The sequence below is a fragment of the Lonchura striata genome, chromosome 10 (assembly GCF_050655825.1).
Source record: "Lonchura striata isolate lonStrDom1 chromosome 10, ASM5065582v1, whole genome shotgun sequence".
Lineage (NCBI taxonomy): Eukaryota > Metazoa > Chordata > Aves > Passeriformes > Estrildidae > Lonchura > Lonchura striata.
This window is the reverse complement of record NC_140712.1, coordinates 4,983,401-5,002,451: the sequence shown is the minus strand read 5'-3', so window position 1 is coordinate 5,002,451 and position 19,051 is coordinate 4,983,401. Positions and strand designations below refer to the sequence as shown.

The following is a 19,051-nucleotide window of genomic DNA, read 5'->3' as shown; positions in this document are numbered from 1 at the left end:
TGAATTCTGTGAGATTTTTTTTATGGTTTTCAATAATGCACAGGTAGATGCATGAGATAATTTTGGGTTTTACTACATAGGAAATAAATAAAATACAATATTTATTTTACTGCACAGAGAATCTGAGATATCACAGGATTTTAGCGTGAGATGATACTATGAATTTTTGATAGTGGTTTTTCATTTTTCACAGGATTTCACCAGAGGAGCTGAAGCCTGTCTTGATTCAATAGTTTCAAAATTGATATTTGTGATACATGTCCAGAATTTGGCTTGTTTCAGACACCTTTACCAGATGTAGGGGAAAACCTCCTATCTTTCTCCCAGCTAATACTTACTTTTTTTTTTTTTTTTTTTTAATCTTGTAACACAACATCAGCACAAGGTACCATTGGTAGTTTATTGCCCAGGTTCCTGGCACACAGTTTTAATTCAAATAAAGAGAAATATTAAGAAAAAAGCTTGATAATGGTTAAAAAAAGTTTTTTAGGCAGAGTATGGTGTACATTCTTAATACTAAGCAAGATATCTTCCTTCATAGTTTTTAATTTTGGCTGGCTTCTGAAAATCTCACTACTGAGGGAAATTCAAACTTTACCTTGAATGTTCCAGTTGATATTTCAGATAGCAGAAATCAGGAATTTTATTTGTCAGGTCAATTTCTGACACAAAATATTATCCAGACAGGTATCTTGGCTGAAAAAATGCTGTCCTCTCCGAAGTTTTATTTCTTTTATTCACATAAGCATCTGCTGATCACACTGATTATATGCCACACCTTGGTCCATTAAAGGATTCTCTTAGACAGAGAGGCCATCTGCCATGGTCCATGTCTTTTTTTTTTTTTTTTTTGCCTTCACAACACAAAGAGGATGCCTGGTTAGTCAGAGGCATGGAAAATATGAACTGAACAATTTTTTTTCAACTTATTTCTAGCACTGGCGGTAGAAACCAGCAAAAAAATCAAGATATGTTTCCATAGTGGCACATTACCAAGGAGGTGATTATATGGGATTTATAAGTATTTATTGAAGGGAAGATTAACTGAGGAAATTCATGAATTAAAAGGAGAGAAAATTCAGAACAGAGATTTCTTATCTCTGAAAGAAACAATCTAAATATGTATAAAAACATAGGTGCAGAGAAAATGTTGACTAAACTCCTATTTCTAGGATGTCTACTACATGCTCTAGTGTCAGAAAAAGCAGTGTATACTTTATATCAATGTAGAAAAAAGCACAGTGCTACAGGGAAGAAAAGGCACTTGGGTACAGTGCATAAGGTGAGAAGTCTAAGAGAAATTATGTTACAATGGCTACTAGAACACAAACCAGAATAATTCGTTACCTTCTGAAAACTCCTGTCAGAGAGGTCAGAGTCCAAGTTAGTGCTTGGCAGTGAAAGGACAATCTGAGGACAGCAAGTCAGGTAGAGGACCTGATCCAGAGATTAAGTTATATAAAGCTCTAGAAGATCACTTTCTCCCCAAATTAAGCAATCATTACATGTTATTTTCTGAACTTCAAATCTTTAGCAGATAAGCTGAAGAAAACTGATAAAATTGTTGTAAAGGCTAGGAAAGATAGAAGTTATTTTTCTACATATGGACAGGCCGCTGTTGTAGAGTTCAAGCTCTGTGTAGCAGCAATGACAGCTACATCAGAATCAGCATTTCCTGAAGGACTTTGCACAGCCTCCGTTAAAATTTATCAGAGATGACACCTGGTAGATCACTTTGCTCTGTTATTGATCGTAAGACAGTCAGGTTCACAGTTTGGTATACTGTATCCACTGAAGAAGGAAAAGACTTTTGATCATTTTAAGTTGCAATTCAGGAAGGAGATACTAATAGAAGATATAAGAAATAAATAGACTGTCTGTCTAAGCTCTCGGAATCCTCTCAGCTTTCTAGACATACATGGAATAATTATTCATTGTTACTGAGCTTGTGTGCACTATTTGGGAAACAAATAGTTTCCCCACTACAAAAAGTGGGGCTGAGTAAACTGACCCCATGTTTAAAGGTGAACAAGCTGATTTAGGAATCACTGTTATTTGTGAAGGAAGCGCTATTAGCAATTCAGACCGCCTCGAACCCATTGCACATGAGAACATTTCAGCTTCTAAAATTATTTCAATTCACAAACTTTGTGACTATGATGTTCAAATCAAAATATCATCAGGCTACAAATTCATTTTCAGGTGGTCAAATGTCACCGAAAGTACAGGGTAGCATTATATATAATTTAATAAAATAGTGCAACACTCTTTAGCAATGATTGTTTGCAAAATTAATGAAGTAGTTCTGTGAGCAATTAAGGAAACACCAGTTCCAAAGGATCAGATCTTGTGGCTGGAGTTGTTGGAGTCCTAAAAATTATTACATGTTTATGAAAGAGTGAGTAATAGGGGCTCTCTCCTGTCTGACTCCCATTTTCATGAAAGAGAAGATCTCATAACTTTGAAATTACCTCTCCACTAGCTGAAAGGTTATGTAGGGAAGAAACTGGAAAAGACTAATTTGCTAAGAAACTCCATTACTATTGAGTACACAACAATCTATTAGAGTGTCATATCAAAAATTCTTTTATGCCTGGGGATCATGTTATCCTACCAGAACCTTGTAGTAAAAGTCTCTTCATCATGTATTCCAAAAACCTTTTAATCACTTGCAGAACTGACAGCCATTAGCAGGAAATCTATTTATAGACCTGTAAATTATATATATGCTTATATGTTACTTAATATAAATTTGTTTTCAGCCCAAACAAACACCGGAGCAAAGTGCAGTTAAAGTTACGGTTAAAGAAAGTCAAATGGCTTTTCAAAGAAAATGAGGATTTCTCTGTGCCACATAGTCTTGTGATTGATAATGTTAACTATTAGGCAGAAAAACCAACAGAAGTCCATTTGATAGTAGTCCCCATTTTAAAGATAATGTCAATGTTGTACAGCTCCTTCAAAATTTACTGCACTAAAAGAAAATATTTTCCTTCTGGCCCTGAATTTCTGAAGAGCTATAGAGAGACTCTTGATTGTGTAACTCAGTTATTTGAAATTGGAAAGCCAGGAAGAAATGTGGGCTAGAACTTCTCACAGCAGAAATTGTTGTTATTCTGAGTCAGTTCCCTGCTTGTGCTTATCCAAGTCTGTTCTTGCTCTCCTGGTGACTGTAGCCTGTTCAACACGATCTGTATGTAAGGCAAGAGATCCATTTCATGATAGCAGAGCAGGCAATACAAACCCTGTGAAACACCAACAGCCACTGATACTCCACTAAACCTTTCAGCAGGAACCATTTCTAGAGCTGCAGAACCTGAAATAACAGAAGATACTGCTGGTTTTGGTCCCCAAATTAAAGCCACAACCAATTTTTAATACTTTTTAATGCATCTCTGTGTGAGTTTCTGTACCATTTGAAAACTTTTTCCTGTGCACATTAAAAAGAGACTGTTTTCAAATTATCCTCTCAATGCAACTAGTATTTAATCTAAAACTTCTGTGCAGGCCACAATGGGCTGTAAAAATCTGGGTGTTTTTTAGAGGGCTGGATCACTTTAATCTATGTTGTACATTCTCCATCACAGAGGTCGCTGCCATTCAGATATTTTCACCAGTTCTGAAGATTCTAGGAGAGTTGCTCTTTTGAGATGATTATTGCCATATTGACAACTCAGCTAAGATGCATTTATTTAGAAAAAAAGCTGTTTCTAACTCTTATAGCTGTGAAAATTTATCATGGGAAGGTGACAAGATCTGCCACTGAGTCAGTGATGTGAATCTCTGAAACATTTATTTTCAGAATTTTATGCTACCTGCTCAGGGAAGATATACCAGTGAGATGTAATGATGACAATTTATACATTGTATTTCAAAAGCATTTAGAAGCACATATCCCAGTGTAGGAATATTTTTTTTTCACCTAAATTATCAAAACACTTGGAAAAAGAAGTCTAATTAGCTATTCCTCTGCTGCTAATTCTAATCTAAGTATCCAGGTGATACCACTTCCAAATAATCCAAACCTCTCTTAGGCATTTCCTTTGAGTTTCCAATTTTTCACTGTAGCTGTATGCTCTCTTTAGAATAATACCCTGCACTGTCCTGAAATGGTGGTAGGAATGAAAAATATCAATTAAATGGCCCTACAAATGTTTAAACTTGTATTTGTTTGACCTAAACCTGTAGTACAGGACCAATGCACACCAGCAGCAGAAGTAAGCTTGGTTTATTTACCTCGCTGCACACCTTGGAGCCTACAGTTCAGAACACCCTCGAGGCTAATCTGGAGTCCTGCTGAAACTCCTGAAGCTGAGAAATGGACTTAGCAACAGGAAAAACTGCAGATGATAATAAGCCTCAAACAACTGCGTTACCTGCAATTGTGTGCAGAACATACAACTGCTGTATATTAAGATTAAATGGATTTTAGAGATCCACCAGAGATTGATAAAGTAAAAAAAAATCTTCTCCACCATGAAATAATGAAAAATAATCTTACAGTGGAGGAAATAATTACTTTCTTAATGTTTGCTAAGTGCTCAGAAACTATAAGAGAGCCTATAAAAGACCACTTAACTGTACACTTAAGATCTTTGTAACTTCTACTTATGCAAACTTCTATACTTCAAATGTTATTTTTCTGTATCATTCTGTTGAGTAAAACAGAAGCAGGTATCTGAATGACAAATGCTTTTTACTTGTTCTCTTATGGGGCCAAACACCAGAAAACTTAATTCCAATTTCTGATATGAAAGCTAAGAACCCCCACCAGAGTTACTTCTAGTATAAAGATGTTCTCCATTTTTAGAAAGAAAAATAGAAAGTAAGAGGGGGTAATGGCACTGAGTGAGTTTTGAGGTAAATTTTTAACTAAAAATTAATTCAGAATCATATGTAACTATTTGTTCTAAGTTTTACTCCTCTTTATCAATTTATTCTTGCTTTATTACCACTGCATGTTACAGAAACATCCTATAAGGAGGAGATCTTTGTATAGTAACTTTAAAATAAAAGTTGCAGTAATAGCTTTATGTTTAGTAGTTGCTACTTTGGTTGTGTTGCTACAAGGTTATACATCACACTGCTTGCCTATTATTTTTTGTGGTTTTGAAACCTACAGATCAATTAATTGAATGATGCATCAGGAACAAATGTGCAGCAAAACATTAATACTCAAAACATTGGAAAAAACAATGTCTTGACCTTTTGTAAGCAAAACTATCACTCCTCCCTACAGGTCTTGTGACTTTGCAAGTTTTACTATTTTCATAACAAAATCAAAATCCAGTTGTGGTCACTTATGGACTCTATTCTCTTGCTGGAAACACATTCCTGTCAGCACTGTAACTGCAGCTAGACCTTATCTTTAGATATGTTTAGAGCAGTCCTACTATTTACAATTGCCACAATTGCTGAATATTCATTTGAGTAACTTTACCCACTTTAAAACCTCTTGCTTGCTTCTTTTGAGTGACAGAAGTATCAATTTTGGCACTGCAAAACTTTCTATCAATTATCTCTGCCTTTTGGTACACGCACCTTGTAAGCAAAAATATTTGGGGTTCTCTCAGGAGTTGTGGTTGAAGAGCAAATAATAGCATGGAGGCAAAACTAATTTGGATAGCAAAACACTTTAATCACAGATGTTGCAATTTTATTACTTACACCATTTCCCTGTCACATGGAAAGCATGATGTAGCCTGGGACAGACATTGTAGTGGTTCCAGCTATGTGCATGGTTCTAGGGTGCTTTGGGCCCATCCCCACACTTGTTGATGCTGAAGAGGATTCCTGGATTCTGATGCAGACCCCCCACCCCTCCACCCTCTTTTCTGCACTGTTTTTACCTCTGCAGCTCCCTGAGCTCCAGGACCTGCTGACTGTCCCCTGCAGACTGCCTGGTGGTTCTGGTTTGGCTGTGCCATTGTCTCATTCACCATCAGCTTCTGGCTGAGTCTGCAGCTCATGAGGACGCGTGGCTGATCACTCTTCAACCAACCTAACACAGCAGCCATTAACCTTCTTAGGCTGCTGAGCATGGCTGGCAGCACCAGGAATCCAATCTGCATTACAGAAATGAAACATTTCCTTTCTGTCTTGTTAAACATGAAGGTTATGCAGAGATAAAGGGCCAAATGTGACATTCTGGTTATGTTAAAATAAAATACAGTCACCTCCCACCAAGGGGCTTCTCTGAAAATTCAACCATACTCCACTTCCAGATACCTCTCCCTCTACATGAAATAACTAAATGTTGTCCAAGTCACATCCATACTTACTAACCTTCCTACTGGCAGTTCACAGCTCATACTATCTTCTAATTGAAAAAGAAATCCATCATCAATACAGCCATGGGGAAGTGCTGTCTATGCTCAACACACACTGACACTAAGTTACTGCTCAGGACAGATACACCCCTACTCAAGCTTGCAAGACTATGGTCAGGAAAAGTTTCAACAAGACATGGGCATAAAGTTGCTGAAGTCTTCCTTAGTACATTTAAAGCAAAAATTGTTTTTTTGTTGTACAACAAACAGGTGTTTTCTTTTTACTACACTGAAAATGGGCCAGGTGCTTGATTTAGCATTTAGAAATCTGGAGATATAGTGCAAAATTAATCTTATTTTCTTGTCATTCTATTACTAAGTGAAAATAAAAGGAGGAAAGAATTTTAAAAAGTGGCAAATATATTATTAGCTACACTGAGACTATGCTGAATTTACTTACTTGATACTGCATGCCAGTTGTAGCAATCAAAACAGGTGATTGATGTAAAAGCACGGGAAAAACATGCAGAAGCACAAATCTTAAAGTCTCTATTTAAATATAATACAGTCAGATCTTGTATCTCCCACAATTCCAAATTTAAGAGCAGAAAACCTCCTAAATAAACTTAAATATAGATAAGACTTATTTCTAAGCACTCCGGATTTAAAAGACTGTAATCACGCTACAGGAGAAGAGGCAACCACTGTATTCTGAACCACAGAGTTTAGCAACTGAAATTCAGTTCAAGGTGAGTCCAGCTGAACTCTTAGCTGGGCAACATCTTTAAATGAGAGCTTTTACTCCAAGAATAGAAGGCGAGGTACTCTGACATACTTCTATCTTTATTTAACAAGTACTTTGTTACTTTTCTCTAAATATTTTAATTGATTTTATCTACTAAAACTGCTCAGTTTAGTAAATAGGACTCTGGTAAAGTTCTGCATCTCTTCAGAAAAAAAATCCAGGAAATGACAGATTTAATGCATCAGTAGTTTTCCTAGAGTGCTTTACATACTTAAATAGAGCACAAAGTACTGTTTCTACATTTGGGTTTGGGTTTGCCATTGACACTAAATTGGGAGGAGCTGTCAATTCCCTCAAGGACAGAGGCCCCGCAGAGACTGACAAATCACCAACAATATGAAATGTAACAATGGCAAGTGCTGGATTCTGCACCTGGGACAGGGTTGTGTGAACGGACTGGGGAGCAGGAGGTGCAGAGCAGCTGCAGGAAGGGAGCTGGGCTCCATGGCAAGCTGGGTGTGAGCCAGCCGTGCCCTGGCACTCAGGAGGGCCAACCATGTCCTGGGGGCATCAGGCCCAACAGCAGCAGCCAGAGCAGGGAGGGGATTATCCTGCTCTGTTCTGCACTGGGGCAGTCTCCAGTCCTGTGGGCAGTTTTGGGAACTTCAGTGTAACAAAGACATCAAGTTCAGAGTGGGTCCAGAGGAATGCCATGAGGAAGTGAAGGATACGGAGGGGAAGCCTTATGAGGAGTGGCTGAGGATACTTGGTTTGCTCAGCCTGGAGGAGACTGAGGGGAGACCTCATTGTGGTCTTCAGTATCTCTTCATTCTCATGAACATTGACAGAACTTGAGGAAGTGGCATGAAGCTGAATCAGGGAGGTTTAGGGTGGATATCAGGAAAACATTTTCCACCCAGAGTGGCTGGACATTGCAACAGGCTCCCCAGGAAAGTGGTCAAAGCACCAAGCCCTGCTCGAGTTCAAGAAGAATTTGGACAACACTCTCAGGCACTTGGTGGGATTCTTGGGGTGTCCTGTTCAGGGCCAAGAGTTGGACTCAACGATCTTGATGGGCCCCTTCCAATTCAGCATATTCTACGATTTGTAGAAACCATTTTCATTTTGGAAGAGGCTTTCTTCAAATGCAGAATTCCATCAAATATAATTTCCTCCAATTCTGATGTGTACAGGGGATTACACAAAATGCAAGGCTTTCTCACAGATAGAACAGTAAACTCCATTGCAACTACAAGACTCAGTAATATTATCAAAATGATGTCTATCTTTTGGAAAGGGCTTTGACTGCAAGATGTCCACTCTTCCAGACTTCTCAGCTCTGGAACGAAAAAACAAACTGCTCACTGAAGCATTAAACCTTACTTATGCTTGGTTTGCTTTAGTTGAACCAAGGTGAATAAGAGTCATAACAGTAGTATAACCATGAAGCAGGTCATCCTTTATGTCATTACATTCTCTTAACACGAAATTCCCAGTAACTATTCGATCACATCCTATTTCCCCATGTCCAAAAAAGCCAAACAGGGGTACATTTGGAAAAAACTTCCTGAATGCATCTGCTTCCATATTCCTTTTGGTTTTGTAATGCCGATATCCTCTGCCAACACAGGCAAACATGAAGCCAATGGTGTTGTGCTCAGGGATGTTTGCTGCTTTGAGACGCTGCATGGCTGCTTCTGCTGTCCTCTCATCAGCCACATCCTGGTCTAGCAGGACAGTGGCACTCTGGATCTGGGGACCGCTGAAAGCCAACCCAACCACACCACAGGCGTCACCAGGCTGGGCTTGGTTACTGAAAGGCAACAGGCACCGAGTTAGAGAACATTTTGGGAGGACCACTTCTCACCTGACTAAACTACTGCTGTGGCAGACGGAGGTTCAATGCAGCCAACGTTGCAGTGATTCTGGTACCACCCAAAGTTAAAACGCAAACCAAAGACTTCGTATTTTAGCAATGTTCTTATGTAGCAACCTTTCACAAGGAAAAACTTCCACATCCATTACTAGGTATTAACCATAAACTTGTTTCACTCATGCCAAACTCAGTAGTTTGTGTATGCCACAGCAATATGCAATTCCAACTAAAACATCAGTTAAACTTAAGAGGAGCAAAGGCACTGAGGATTTATACATCGAAGCAGGGCAGCAGTCAGTAAAGGTTTTGGATTCACGTTGCTTTAAACTGGTTGGCCAGGACACATGGGGTTAAGTAGTTATGTACTTAACCTTTATCTGCAGTGACTTTATTAAAGTCAGCTCTGTTATCTGGGGCAATGGTGCTGCTAGCAAAATCAGATGCAAGAAAGACGATATTATTATGGACTGCAGACCCCCCAGTGGGACCAGAGGAGCCATGGGCATGGTTGCACTGTGCTCCACAGGACAGAGTGCCACGTTGTTGTGGTTTGACACGGAAAAAGAATTTTCTCGGAAGGAAGAGGTCAGTTTGGATATTGACCAGCTGAGGGTGGACACGCCTCTGAGAACACAGAGGGGTTAAAAGCAGAATTCCCAGGAGAACTCCCTCTCTCTGGTTCCACTCAGCTACACTGCAGAACTCTCCCCTGCCCGGCCATGGGTGGGTGGGGAGGGGAAGGTCCATGGCCTGACTGAGGTAAGGCCAAAGGGTGGAGGGACTGGAACCCCCGCAGATGGAAGAGTGGAGAGATCTGGGATGTCTCTGTTCCCCCCACCCAGAGTCTCTCTCTCTCTCTCTTTCTCTCTCAAGAGACAGCAGTTTTGTCAGCAGCTCTCCACAGGAAGAAGAGCAGGGGGGGGCCACAAGGTGCCCAGCTGGCCATGGGAGCTGAAGCCTGGGCCCTGAGCCATCCGTGGGAGTCGGGACTTTTAACCCTTCCTGAGAAATGAAAGCTTTGTGAAATTTTTCTCCTCCTTGGTTTGAAAGAGAGGAAGAGAGACAGCTTGGACCCTGGGATGTTAGAAGGAGAAATTCTAGGTGGGAGGAGATGATGGAGTGGTTTTTTGGCTGGACTTTTCCTTTTTGGCCACAAAACGGAACCAATTTTTCTCCTCCAAGAGAGACTGTATTTTAGGAGGATGCCAGTGAGCCAAGAGACCACGCTTCAGCTGGGAAAAGACAGAAGTGGAGCAAACAGAGAAAAGTTAAGGGTTTGTGGTGGTGCCCCCTGTCCTCAAAGAAGGAGAAGAGAAGAAGATCTCTGTTCTTGGACCCTCGGCCCCAAGGGAAAATGGGGGGGACTGTGGTCCCAAAAATTGAAAAAACTGAACTGTTGTTTTTTTCCCTCTTGGCAGGGCATCCTTGAAAGGAAAAATCCTAAAAGCAGTCTGTCCATCCATGCATTTGTGGTGAGAGCACTGTGCATGGAAAGGAGAAGGGTCACCATGGCAAACTTTTTCTCTGGGCGATGCCATGTGTGACATGGAAACACAGAATGTGGCATCTGTGTTTCTTGGGGGGTCTGTGGCACAGGAGAGACTCTGTCCCCCTCCATGGACTGAGTATCGATTGTCTGGAGGGTGGAAACCTGACTGGGGTCCAGATTGTGTCTCACTGTGGTTTATTGGAGCTGGGTGGTAGGAGGAGGAATATTTTGCAAGGTTTTTATTTTGATCTTTGTGTGTTTTTTTTCCTTTTTTTTTTTTCCTTTTATAGTAGTAGCTTACTAAAGATTTTTTCCTGTTATTAAGCTTGGGCCTGCTTTGCTCTGTTCTCGATTGCATTTCACAGCATACAATTGAGAGGTTGCATTTTCATGGGGGCACTGGCATTGTGCCAGTGTCAAACCATGACACACATCCTTCAGCACCACAGTGGATCAGGTGAGCTCCTGGCTGTGTGTGCAGCTACTGCTCCGTGCTGTGAGCCAAACCCAGGCAGATACACAAACCATGTTCACATCCGGGGCTCCGTCACTCATTTAGCTGCACTCCACAGATGAAATGCTGACTCAAATAAACACACAGAGGTATCTGAAGCTGGAAATCTCCTTTTCATTGGATTTCTCCTAGCTGACTTTCCAGCATTCCAGCATCAAAATTGTAACACAGCCATACAAAGCTTCCAGCTTTTCTGGCTACATGACAATGTAGCAGTGACATTTTTTCCAGAAATTGTTATCTTACTACCGGCAAAGGGAATTTTCAATATAACTAGAAGGCTACAGATCTGCAATGCTTCTCTCATGTTAAATCTTTTTCATCATTTACCTTGAAAAAAATACCTACTTCTCAGAGGTCAGTGACGTAAAGCTCTCCACTTGTCCCCCAGCCAGGATGATACTTTTCTCATTCAATGGATTGACTATTTGATGAAAAAATCGAGTAGCTCCAGTCTTCCAGGAGTTGTAGCCAAACAGAAGAACAACACGGAGATCTGGGTTATTCTTCAGACCTACAAACAAAAGCCAACACTGATCCCCTTATTTTTAAATCCTGAACTCTGAAGTCCAACCATCCTAGCTTCTCCTCAAATAATACATCACACCTCTCTCTGAACAGCTCCGCTTGAAACATAACTGAGTGTCATGGGGTGATGTTATGATGCTGGTATCCCCAATCGTGTGTTCTGTTTATGTTTGATATTATGTTCTGTGCTTTCAGAACTGACTCTGAAAGTGAAGGTTTGTTTTGTTATCAACCAGCTCACCTCCCCCATAGTCTGTTCTCTAGGAGAGGCTGGTGCTGGCTGGCTTGTTTTTGCTTTGCTTGCTGGCTTTTGCTTGCTTGCTTCTGCTTTTGCCTTTGCTTTCTAGTTGGTTTAGCTAAGCAGTCCAATTCTTTCCCTGGACTGTTTTTTTCCCTTTCCCTTTCCTGAATACCATCCAACCTGCTCCGGAGTGGGACCAGGGAAACACCGAGGAACACCCAGAGCCTGCGCTCTGTGATCTGCAGCAGCCATCCCCAGTGCCCAGAGCAATCCCCAGTGCCCAGACCTGGGTGACCACTCCCAGGAGAGACTTTTGGATTTGTCATCTCTTCAGAGTGGTTGGAAGAGTTTTGTTGTCATCTGGTGTTGTTAATTTTTTTTTGTGCTGGGGAGTTTTGTTTGTTAAATAAACAGGTTCTTTTCCACTTCTCTCCGAGGAAATTCTTTCCGAACCAGGTGGGTGGGGAGGGGCCGTGGGGGTTTGTTTTCTGGGGGCTCCTTCCAGAGGTTTGTCTCCCAAATTTGCCCTAAACTAGGACACTGAGGTAAACAGGAAACCGATACTGGGGATAACTTCTCCTCAGTACTCCAGAGACTGAGAGGAGCAGAGATGCACAGACACCAGCTGGAGCCCCACAGAGGCTCTTGGAGCCAGTACAGAAGCTGCTGGTTCTACTCAGAACTCCAGACTGGCACTTCAGAGAGCAGCACCTCACAAAAGCCCACGTAAAGGAGAGAAAAATTACATACCTGCTTCAGCAAATTTGCTTTCATCAAAGACCCTGTTCTTCACATCTTTAGAAAAATGGAAGGTATGAATTTTCACCCCATCAATTTTGGGAAACAACAGAGCAAACCCAGCTTCGCCCTCTTCAATTTCTTGAGGCTGATTGCTACTTGAACCCATCGGGGTAACTACGGAGACAAAACCAAGGATCTGGTGTTCAGAGATTCTAATACAAGCATTTACACTAACACAGGCAGAAAGAGGTAGCTCAGGTGACATAAAACATGACAATCTAATTCCGTAACAACTTATCTAATTGAAAACTAACTTTTTTTTGGTAATGTTTTGGAAAGATGAAATGCTGGCTATGGATCATACTGAAGTCCGTTTTGACATGGAGACATGGATATATTTACACATATCTCCCCAGTCACACCAAATATAAAACATGAGGCAAACAAGAACAGTGCAATACAAGCCTTCCTGCCAACTTCTGCAAGCACACAGACATACTCAAGTTTTTAAGATGTCCTATAAGCATGTGATGACAGTATAAAGCAAAACTGACACAAAAATTGAGAGCGCATTATTAAAATATGGCAATGACAACAATCAAAATACCTTACTTATAATGTGGGAAGCAAATTTAAGGTGAGAAACCATAAAAAAACAAGTTTCTAATGATAAAAGTGGAGAATGAGAAAAAGCATGCCACAGGAGGCTGTGAACTTTCCAGTTACTGCATATGCCTCCTGCTAGACCATTTCCAACAGGTATATACTAGGATGCCCTCTACAGTTGGTCACAATATGACTGAAAATTATATATAAATCCAAGCAACATTCAGTAAGTACATTAAGGTGCCAGGGAAAGCTGCCTGCCTAACTGAATCAACCCTTTTAATTTTAACTGTAATACATGAAGTAAACACTACACTTAGTAGTGACACTGTGAACTCCTTAAAATTGAAACCAGTGCTGAACAGTGCTGAGATGACACCTTCAAGTTGACCTCTCAAAAACCCACACATTTTGCTCCTACCTACAATCCCTGGGGTGACCAGTCCAAGAACCTGACATCGCTTTGGCAACAACTTTTCAAGTGCGAGTGCTGTTTCTTTACTGTTCCTTTTTCTGGCTGTTAAAACAAGAAGAAACGAACACAACCATCAGACAGCAGTAAAAGTGTGCTCTGAGGCAATCCCACAGCCGATCCCATCCTGTTTAACCAATGCTGCCCATCAGTGGCTGCCCTGGTAACAGCACGCTGGTCTGTGCTGCTCCCTGAGAGCTGCCGGCAGGCAAACACGCAGCGTAAATGCAACACTACGCAGTCACGGATTCTGCAAAACATTTCCCTTCCACTGAAACCCAAACACAGAAAATTCCCTTTCAGCTGACTATGCTCTACTCACATCCAGTATGTCTTTAAGTGGGAGTGAGTTGGGTCCAGGCTTTACCTTTCTTTTGTTCGTGACACTCCTCGTGCCCGCTGAATGTCTCTGCATCAGCGATGTAGAGCACGGTCTGGGGCAGCACGTGCACCTTCTGCAAAGACACAGGTGGAGGAGTACATAGACAGGACTATAGTAAAAAAGGCAACCCCAACTAGGAAGAAACGATGATGTCTGGCTCCAGATCAGAAGGCTGAAGGACAGCTTTATAAAGTTACACTAGATTACACTAATATACTATTTAAAGAGCAACTATACTATTCTACATACGTACTTCTTACCTATCAACTAATTACCAACTAACAAACTTGTGACTGCCTGCTGAGAGTCCGAGCCACAGCTCAGTCCAGGTGGACACTGAACCCAAACAACCTTCACCAGAATCCAATCCAGCGATAAATTCAGGTAAACAATCTCCATACCAGATTCCACATGGGAAAAACAAAGGAGCAGAGATAAAGATTGTTTTCTCCTCTTCTCTCTGAACTTCTCCTGAGAGACAGAATTATGTCTCTCTGTCCAGAGAATGTGAATGCCACAACAGGACAGAGTGGAGAGAAAGTGGGGGCAGAAACCGAGGATAAACAGCTCCTGCTCCACCGCCAGCCCATACTGGTCCCCTCCCCCTTACCAGACTCCTGCCAGCCAACAGATAACCTCTCATTAGCTTCAAAAGTGCCCAGAGGCACTTCTGCCCACAGGCAGGAAGCTGACCCAAACCTCACAGAAGGAAGAACAGCTCAGCAGACTGGCCCATGACTCTGCTTCCTCTTTTAGCACTATCTAAACTCATTGCATTCATGGTTGTTGGCCTCTACTGTCACCAGTGCTGATGCTGGTAAACAGCGTAGAGGTGCTTCCGGCCCATCTTGTCCCAGTTGATTTAACGCTGATCCGCTGAGGCTGTTTGCTGCTGAAGACCCGACACGAATCGTTGTGCGGTGAGGACCAGCAGCAGGCCGAACGGAGCGCTGCGGGCGGCGCAGTCCCGCGGCGTCGCTGTCCCAGCCCGCGCGTTCCGCCGCGCCCGGGGCGAGCCCGCGCGCCTCACCTCGAGCTCGCGCGCCAGCGCGCGCACCAGCGCGTGGTTCTCGGCGGGGCCCGGCTCCAGCGCCGACACCCACGCGATTCGCTGCCGCGTCCGAAGCGTCCGCCGGGCGCACTCCCTCCACAGCCGGCACACGCTGCAACACAACACCGACGCACCGCGTCAGCCGCGCCGCCCCCACCGACCGGAGCCGGCCGCCGCCCACCCCACTGTCCCGGCCCTTACCAGGCGGCGCGCAGCAGCGCCTTGGTGGGCAGGAAGCCGAGGACACGCTCCACCACCTCGGCGAGGTTGGCGAGGACGTAGCCGCCCTTCGCCGCGGCGTCCATGGCCCCGCCGCCTCCCCGGCCCCGCTGCCCCGCGTCACCCGCGCGCCGCCGCGCCTACGGCAACTTCCGGTCAGCGCGAGCGGGGAGCCAGTGCACTGGCGCCGCCTGGCGGCGGGGAGGACCCGTCCCGCTCTCACCTCCCCCCTTCCCTCGCGCCCCGGGCCCCAGCACGGACACAGCGCTTCGTAAAATGCTTTTTATTCATAAACTTGATGCAAGTTTACAAATTACTGTACATTGCCGAGGAACTCTGCCAGAAGAAACGGAACCCCAACCGAAGCATGCGCCGCAGGGCGCAGGCCGGGGCCGCCCCAGCCCCGGCGCACCGGAACAACGCGCCCTGGGAGCGGCGCTAAACCCCGCCCAGCTCGCTTCTTTCGAGCTAAAAACTGGATCTACAAGCAAATGCACAAGGACCCGCGGGCGCCTGATAGAGAAAAGAGCATAAGTTCGATAGTCAACTAAAAAAAAAAACCAACATAAAAACATGCTTTTGCACTTCTGAAATGCTTAATCCATGGAACACACCCTTTGCTCGGCCCCGAGGAGTGCACACGCCTAAGGAATAGGAAGTACTACAACCAAAATAAGTCGATTCCGGTAAGGCAATGAAATTGTGTAAGTACACAGACCCAGACTCATCTCCTAATAAAGAAAGAACAGTTCCCATTAGTCTTTCAATAACAAAGCCACCGTCATGACTATGGCAGCATTTCTTACACCTCTAACTGGATGACATGTTTTCGTACTTTACTGTCGTTTTTATATAAAAAATTTTCATTCAAGGACTTTCATCTCATTTTGTGCCAATCACTTTATAAGTTCATTAGTTTAGAAATGATTGCAACAACCCGTTAATAAAATGGAACACCTAAAAAGGTTTTTAGTATTTTAAATAACTTCAAGCTTCATACTGTGGCTCTTGTTAAGGAGCTTGAGCCAACAAGTAGCAGGAACAGTCCAGCAAGTTCTGATGCCCCAGTGGACATGACTAGTTACAAGGTTTTATTGGCACAGCCTTGCTCTGCATAAAACCAAAAAACCAAAACAAAATTTAAAAAAACAAACAAAAATTTTAAAATAATCTAAACAAAGAGCATATTTTCCAATAAAAAGTTCATATTCTCATACAGCCATGAAAAATGTTTAATGACTTAACATACATGTGTTTTTCCTATATCATTAATTCGGAAAATACTACAAACGCTGTCATTTTAGACCAGAAAAACTACTGTGATTTGCAAGACCTGACATTTCCTAAAACAGTATTAAACAATGTATTAAACTTCTTGGCTTTAAATGAAACAATACAATGCAAGTCTCTGCAGTCTGCCTTTTGCAGAAAGTAAGAAATACACAGAAGTGTGTGAACAACTCACTCCTATTGTATGATCTTTAGTAAGTCAATAGCCTGCTGCAGGGAGAGTTTATGCTTTCAAATAAAAAAAGGGAGAAGGGAGGGTGTGGCCCAAATCTGCTTACTCCATAAGAACAAATATGGTAAAGGCCCAAACTGCTCAGTCCAGATGCCTAAGAGCGGAATGGTAAGGCTGTAACTTATACTGTACGTGTCAGTTGACAGAATATCCACTAACTTATCTAATAGCTAAAGTCCTCAGTACAGCTGTTATAGGGGCACTCATAGCTTGAGTCTGTGTGTTGGAAAACATAAAAAAGAGCTTGTTTTGTTGACATTGGTCCAGGTATACAACAGTCCTCAGCCTTAGCCATCTTCTTTTGGAGGAGTGTACCAGCCTGTGGAGAACAGAGAGATGTTAGGTACCAAAGCTGCTGTGTCCAGACCATCCTACTCTTCACCTGTGGGAGATGGAAGCCTAACCTGGCTCAGTCCTTCCCTCTTAAAGCAGGCCAGCTCAGCAAGACCCAGTGCCCTAAATGCGAGTAAGTCAGCAGTGCAAGACAAACTATGTGGCACATACCAGGATGTGACCTGGTATTTGGGTGTGCACACACAGATTTCTACAGCAGCAGCTATCCTGAGCTGGACAAGCGGAACACTAACAAGGGGAAGCTGCTGAAGGAGGAACATTGCTCTAACCAAACTTAACAGAAGAGAGGTAAAACCCCCAAGTCTTCAAGCTACTTAAAACAGACATATAAACGTGACTGCACTGGGACACTTATTTTGAGTTCTGTAGAGTTAGGCATGCAGAAGCAACTGAATGGCTTATCCTACTTCTGCAAGTCTTACCATAGGAATAAGCTCAGAAATGTCAGATGGATAACTGGTCTCCTGACCTAATTTGGCATGTTTAGCAGCTGAATCACACCTGATCAGGTGTGCACTGCTTTTTCTAGAGACCTCCAGAGCTCCAATCTTAATTCTCCCAGCCCCTCTTGTAACATTTCCTTTAAACGTGTACAGTAACTACAAGGCCTGTTTGTGCTGTCCCAGAGAGCAAATAGCACCTCTAAGCTTAAGACACCTTTCACAGCAGCACTGAGTCCTGTGAAGGCTTTGTGTACAGATCCTGAGGCAGGACTGATCACTTGCAGCACATACAAGTAAACAGCCACGCTGGCTTTTGTAGCAGACGAAAAGGCAAAAGGCTCAGTTAACGGCAAGATCAAAATACTGTAAAATTTGAGATGATGTTAAATCATTATCTTTGATCTTCCTCCCAAGAGTACAAGGAACAAGTTATGTTCCATGTGAGCAGCAGGGAAGCTGAGGTGCTCACAAACACATTTACAATGACCTCAGTTCCTGGAGCACACTGTGTCCAACCCAGAGCCCTGAACAGCATGGAAGTGTAACTGCGCTGGCTCTATCATCAAAAGACCAGAGTATCAATTCTGCTGACTACCTTTATGTAACATGTAAGCTACTTAAACCTTTTAAAGCCTCAAGCTTCTCATACTGCCACAGTAAATTCAATTGTACCTGAAGCATTTGTACACTTGTTTTATGCAGCAGAGATTTTAAAAAGCCCATACCAAAACACGCTTTTCCCTATTCTATTGTACACTTTCCCAGCTTGTACACCTCACTTGGACTTTTTGTATGTTTTAGTCTCGGGTCTTTTTTCCCTATTTTTTTTTCTTTCATTAATGTTATTTCCACTAGGTTCTTGACACATTGAAACAAAATCTTTCAGGGAAAGGGATAAACTCCCAGCAGATACTTCACCAATATTAAAGAGTCCTTAATACTTAATGCTACAGTAACAATAAAGTTCCTAGATCAACTAGCTGAAAACAATACGCAGCTGCCTTTCAAGAAGCAGCAGGAACACACAACATTCAAGTAAACTGGAAAAGTTGCAGTGATTGCAGTGAAGTTATTTAAGCACTACTGCTTTTCTAGTGCAAGAAGAAGGAAGAAACATTAATGGTCTTCCCAAGCCAAAATAAGACACTTTGTCACTTCAAGTTTCTCTGTGGCAAACACCAATTCCCAAGGTGCTGTGCAGACAAGAACAAAGTGGCAAGAATATACATACCATTTTTCTCATGTATTTGTACTAGTGACTTATAGGACTGCTGTGCTCTTGCTAGATTATATTGATTCTGAAAGGAGAAAAAACTAACATAAAAACCTGCATCTAGACATGAAGACTCAAAAACAGTTCTAACAAGGAAATTCTACAGTGGGCTTAAAAATAAACTCCATACACAATGTTATAACATTCCTGGCTTTCAGGATTCCCTTCTCAGAGCTGGAAATTCCAAATCTTCCCAATTCTAATCCTCCTTGCCTCCCCCTCCCTTGCCGATACAAGGACAGTAAAAGCCTACCCTGCCCATCCCAAGACTATCTAACTCATCTGCTTGTAATTACATAAAAAATGTTTAATTGCCAATAAAATAC

At 42.4% G+C, this 19,051-nt stretch overlaps 3 protein-coding genes across 5 annotated transcripts in view; 1 reads left to right on the top strand and 2 right to left on the bottom strand.

Annotated features, from left to right (window-relative positions):
* NRG4 (neuregulin 4) overlaps positions 1-5,762 on the top strand; it is a 51,885-nt gene extending 46,123 nt beyond the window's left edge. The window contains exon 8 of the transcript XR_014957474.1: positions 194-5,762. The gene's annotated coding sequence lies outside the window, so the exon portion shown is untranslated. The remainder of the gene's footprint in view (positions 1-193) is intronic.
* On the bottom strand, positions 5,618-15,255 carry FBXO22 (F-box protein 22). The gene is made up of 7 exons (XM_021546783.3): positions 15,116-15,255; positions 14,894-15,026; positions 13,849-13,936; positions 13,431-13,526; positions 12,413-12,577; positions 11,242-11,407; positions 5,618-8,827 (listed from the first exon to the last, which is right to left on the bottom strand). Exons 1-7 carry the CDS (start codon positions 15,217-15,219, stop codon positions 8,398-8,400), a joined length of 1,182 nt encoding a protein of 393 aa, XP_021402458.3. The 5' UTR covers positions 15,220-15,255; the 3' UTR covers positions 5,618-8,397.
* A 146-nt stretch (positions 15,256-15,401) lies between these two features.
* The window catches only part of UBE2Q2 (ubiquitin conjugating enzyme E2 Q2), a 46,447-nt gene continuing 42,797 nt past the window's right edge, over positions 15,402-19,051 (bottom strand). For 2 of the 3 annotated variants that reach the window (XM_021546782.4, XM_021546781.4), the window contains 2 exons: positions 18,684-18,750; positions 15,402-16,974 (listed from right to left, as the gene is read on the bottom strand). In XM_021546782.4, the coding sequence (XP_021402457.1) occupies positions 16,943-16,974; positions 18,684-18,750 (99 nt within the window). In that variant the 3' untranslated portion in view covers positions 15,402-16,942. The remainder of the gene's footprint in view (positions 16,975-18,683; positions 18,751-19,051) is intronic. The other variant, XM_085588166.1, reaches the window with a different exon arrangement.

Coding starts and splice junctions, on each gene's coding strand:
- FBXO22 (XM_021546783.3), bottom strand. CDS start 15,219: ATGGACGCCGCGGCGAAGGGCGGCTACGTCCTCGCCAACCTCGCCGAG. Junction 15,027..15,115: donor GCGCTGCTGCGCGCCGCCTG/GTAAGGGCCGGG, acceptor GTTGTGTTGCAG/CGTGTGCCGGCTGTGGAGGG. Junction 13,527..13,848: donor GTGTCACGAACAAAAGAAAG/GTAAAGCCTGGA, acceptor TTGTTTTAACAG/CCAGAAAAAGGAACAGTAAA.